This window comes from Pristiophorus japonicus, chromosome 15 (assembly GCF_044704955.1).
Source record: "Pristiophorus japonicus isolate sPriJap1 chromosome 15, sPriJap1.hap1, whole genome shotgun sequence".
Classification (NCBI taxonomy): domain Eukaryota; kingdom Metazoa; phylum Chordata; class Chondrichthyes; family Pristiophoridae; genus Pristiophorus; species Pristiophorus japonicus.
The window spans coordinates 69,498,471-69,500,843 of record NC_091991.1 but is presented as its reverse complement, the minus strand read 5'-3'; the positions used below and the strand labels follow the sequence as shown (position 1 = coordinate 69,500,843).

At 55.5% G+C, this 2,373-nt stretch overlaps 1 protein-coding gene across 4 annotated transcripts in view; it reads left to right on the top strand.

Annotated features, from left to right (window-relative positions):
• The window catches only part of aass (aminoadipate-semialdehyde synthase), a 108,235-nt gene extending 105,983 nt beyond the window's left edge, over nt 1-2,252 (top strand). For all 4 annotated transcript variants that reach the window (XM_070900577.1, XM_070900574.1, XM_070900576.1 and 1 more), the window contains one exon: nt 1,753-2,252. In XM_070900577.1, the coding sequence (XP_070756678.1) occupies nt 1,753-1,868 (116 nt within the window). In that variant the 3' untranslated portion in view covers nt 1,869-2,252. The remainder of the gene's footprint in view (nt 1-1,752) is intronic.
• The last annotated feature ends 121 nt before the right edge of the window (nt 2,253-2,373 follow it).

Below are 2,373 nucleotides of genomic sequence, written 5' to 3'. Positions count from 1 at the left end.
GGCGCGGGTGGTGGGGGGGGGAGGTGGGGAGGGTGGGTGGGTGGGGCGGGGTGGTGGGGGGGAGGAGGGGTGGGGAGGGTGGGTGGGTGGGGCGGGGTGGTGGGGGGAGGAGGGGTGGGGAGGGTGGGTGGGTGGGGCGGGGTGGTGGGGGGAGGAGGGGTGGGGGGGTGGGGGGGGAGGAGGGGTGGGGGGGGGGGGGAGGAGGGAGTGGGGGGGGGGAGGGGGAGTGGGTGGGGGGGAGGAGGGAGTGGGTGGGGGGGGAGGAGGGGGGAGGAGGGAGTGGGTGGGGGGGGAGAGAGAGAGAGAGAGAGAGAGAGAGAGTGGGTGGGGGGAGGGGGAGAGAGTGGGTGGGGGGAGAGAGTGAGTGGGTGGGGAGGGGGGAGAGAGTGAGTGAGTGGGTGGGGAGGGGGGAGAGAGTGAGTTTGTGGGGAGGGGGGAGAGAGTGAGTTTGTGGGGAGGGGGGAGAGAGTGGGTGGGGAGGGGGGAGAGAGTGAGTGGGTGGGGAGGGGGGAGAGAGTGAGTGGGTGGGGAGGGGGGAGAGAGTGAGTGGGTGGGGGAGAGGGGGAGAGAATGGGTGGGGGGGCAAGATAGAGAGCGAGGTTGGGGGGGATAAGAGAGCGGGGTTGGCGGGGGGGGATAGAGAGCGCGAGAGTGGGGTTGCGGGGGGGGCGGGGGGAGGAGGAGGTGGAGAGAGTGTGATGGTTTTGGCGGGGCGTGGAGAGAGCGTAGTGTTGGGGGAGGGGGGGGGAGAGTGTTGGTTTGCGGGGGGCAAGAGAGCGTGGGATTTGGGGGGGAGGCAGTCTGGGTGAAATCAGAGAGAGAGCGAGATTGGGGGTGGGAGAGACTGGTGGAGGGGTGGGGGGAAAGAGAGGGAGGTGTGGAGAGGGGGAGAGCGTGGTGGGTGGGGGGGGGCATAGAAAGACAGAGCCTCGGGGGGTGGGGAGCCTGGGGTGTGAGGGAGGGAGGGAGCGAGTGTATGTCTGGGGGAGGGGGGAGAGAAAGCCTGGGGTGGGAGGGAGGTGGGGAGAGAGAGCCTGGGTTGGGGGTGGGGGGGAGAGAGGAGAGAGAGACTGGTAGGGAGGAAGGGAAAGAAAGAGTCTGAGGGGGGAAGGGGAAGAAAGAGTCTGAGGGGGGAAGGGGAAGAAAGAGTCTGGGAGGGGGAGAGAGAGACTGCGGCTAGGAGAGGCACGAGTGGGGGGGATCAGAGGGAACTCGGAGAAGACCTCCTACAAGGGACATCGTTGGAGTAGATGAAATCCAGAAGTCACTACACTGTTACTGTTCACTTCATACCCAATAAACCTGTTAACGATCCGTATACAATGCCCCATCTCTGGTGGGAGGATGGGGTGTAAGGTCATGCACTTACACTGGTGTAATTAGAGACTTCAGCTGGGGAAAGGGACGCACTTGCACTTGGGTAAGGGACTTTGGCTGGCACTTGGTGGCTTCTGGGGAGATGTATCCTCTGTGGCTTCTGGAAGTCAAAGTGGATCGAGTTACAATTTGCGAAGTCAGTGAGCACTTGGGATGGGCGGTTCCAGTTACACATTCCAGAGAAACTTCAGGGTGTGGCTTATCCTCCAAGGAGACCAATCAAAGACAAAGGGCGGCCATTTTTACAGTTAAATAAATGCATCCTTTTTCTATCCTCCCTACTTGTCGCCCCCGCCCCCTCGGAAAAAAATCGCTGTGCCCCTTGTTCTTTCCAATATCATTATGTTGTTTAAGCGTTTTTTGTTTTGTTTACAGGTGAAATCTCCACTAAAGGAATGTTTGGTCCATTGACCAAAGATATTTATCAACCAATATTGGATCGCATCAAAACTGAGGGAATTATTTTCACTTCAAGCAGCACCTTTTCATAAAAGACAATTTATTTTATGACTGGGAAATCTTGCGGAAATATTCTAATCTTTTAGTTTTCCACAGATTTTATGTATCAGAAGCACTTGTATCATTTTTAACTGTAAATTCCAGATTGCTCCTGTGCAGTTCTTCACCCATTCAGTGCTACTGACCTTTGAGGTCAGACTACCAATGCAAGAGTATTTTCAGCAGTATAATGTTAGTCAATCATGATTGATTGATGTGATAATTAATGACACCTTTATACATTGATGCTAACTGCAAGCTGCAGTAATTAATTGTTAATAATCCTGGATGCATTTGTAAAAGGCATTGTGACGTCAACCTGCTTTTGAGCTTTGTGAACAAAGCTCCCCATTGTCTAATAAATGGTTTCAATACAAGTTACAGTTTTAGTGTACAGACTGAAGACTACACCCACAAAGTAATACTAAGTCACGGAATCTTACTATTGGAGTGCAGAAGGAGACCCATTGTGTTAGCTCTCCCACCAGAGCTTATGCA